The 1,067-nt window shown below is 38.1% G+C and overlaps 1 protein-coding gene across 1 annotated transcript in view; it reads left to right on the top strand.

The window, feature by feature from the left end:
* sphk1 (sphingosine kinase 1) overlaps positions 1-1,067 on the top strand; it is a 69,839-nt gene that overhangs the window by 52,440 nt on the left and 16,332 nt on the right. The window contains exon 3 of the mRNA XM_015403646.1: positions 172-266. Within this exon, the coding sequence (XP_015259132.1) occupies positions 172-266 (95 nt within the window). The remainder of the gene's footprint in view (positions 1-171; positions 267-1,067) is intronic.

Below are 1,067 nucleotides of genomic sequence, written 5' to 3'. Positions count from 1 at the left end.
AATAAAACCAGTTTACTGTGACTGAAACTGACCGTAAGGAGCTGGACCTACAAGAGGACAAAACCCTGATCTGTTATTTGAGCGGGATGAAACATTTTGGAAGTGATCAGCTGTGACACAGATTTTATCTTCCCTGAATCCCATCTTATCCTTTTGTTTTATGTTTTACAGAAAGGCAGAACCATGCCCGGGAGAAAGTGAGAGAAGCTGACCTGTCCCAGTGGGACGCTTTAGTCATCATGTCAGGAGACGGACTTCTGCACGAGGTACAGAAAAACCCATCATACCAAGCATCTGTTTGGTGCTGAAACGGGACTCCTCTAAAGTGGCGATTAGGGAAAATAGTCGAGGATAACAAATAATTAAGAAGGGACTGGTTTTTGTCACGTGAATTTTAACTAACTTTTAAAGAGTAAAAAAAACAAAAATGCAAATTAGACAGTTTCTAGGTTTCTATCCATCAGAGTGAATTAATGATGCAGTGTGAAGCATAATGTCGCCGTTGATAATGACGTTACGGCTTGGCTGTAGGAGACAGGAAGCATAGTTAGCATGCTAGCGTTGGATTCTGGAAAGTCGTACTTAGTTTATCATGTCAGCTGGTCTTAGCGATGGTTTATGCCATCTGGAGACATCAGGACAGAAATGTGATTCTAATGATGGATTCAGGATGCCAGCGACGGCGGAAACAGCTGATCAGCCATGTAAGGTAAACATTCGCTAAGTCAGAACGAATTGTTCTTACTATCTGATTTTACTAAGCAAATAACCAATGGATTATTATCTTTATTCATATAAAAAGAGATACTTTTGTATACTAACATTTCTGAATACACATCTAAATTTGGAATATAGAAAGAAACCTTTATTGTACATTTTGAATGAATTGAAAATGGCAAAACATGTTTATATAAATAGACACTTAAAAGGTTTATAGTTTATATTGTAGAGTTTTGTCTTAATTACTGCTCTAAGTAGGTTATTCTTTCATGACCTTATTTTTAGGGATGCAGGATATAATCGGCCCCCTATCGGTATCGGCCTTGAAACTGAATATCGGACATCGG

This window comes from Cyprinodon variegatus, unplaced genomic scaffold, assembly GCF_000732505.1.
Source record: "Cyprinodon variegatus isolate N-32 unplaced genomic scaffold, C_variegatus-1.0 Scaffold1534, whole genome shotgun sequence".
Lineage (NCBI taxonomy): Eukaryota > Metazoa > Chordata > Actinopteri > Cyprinodontiformes > Cyprinodontidae > Cyprinodon > Cyprinodon variegatus.
Note: the sequence above shows the minus strand (reverse complement) of the source record. Positions and strands in the feature narration are given on the sequence as shown.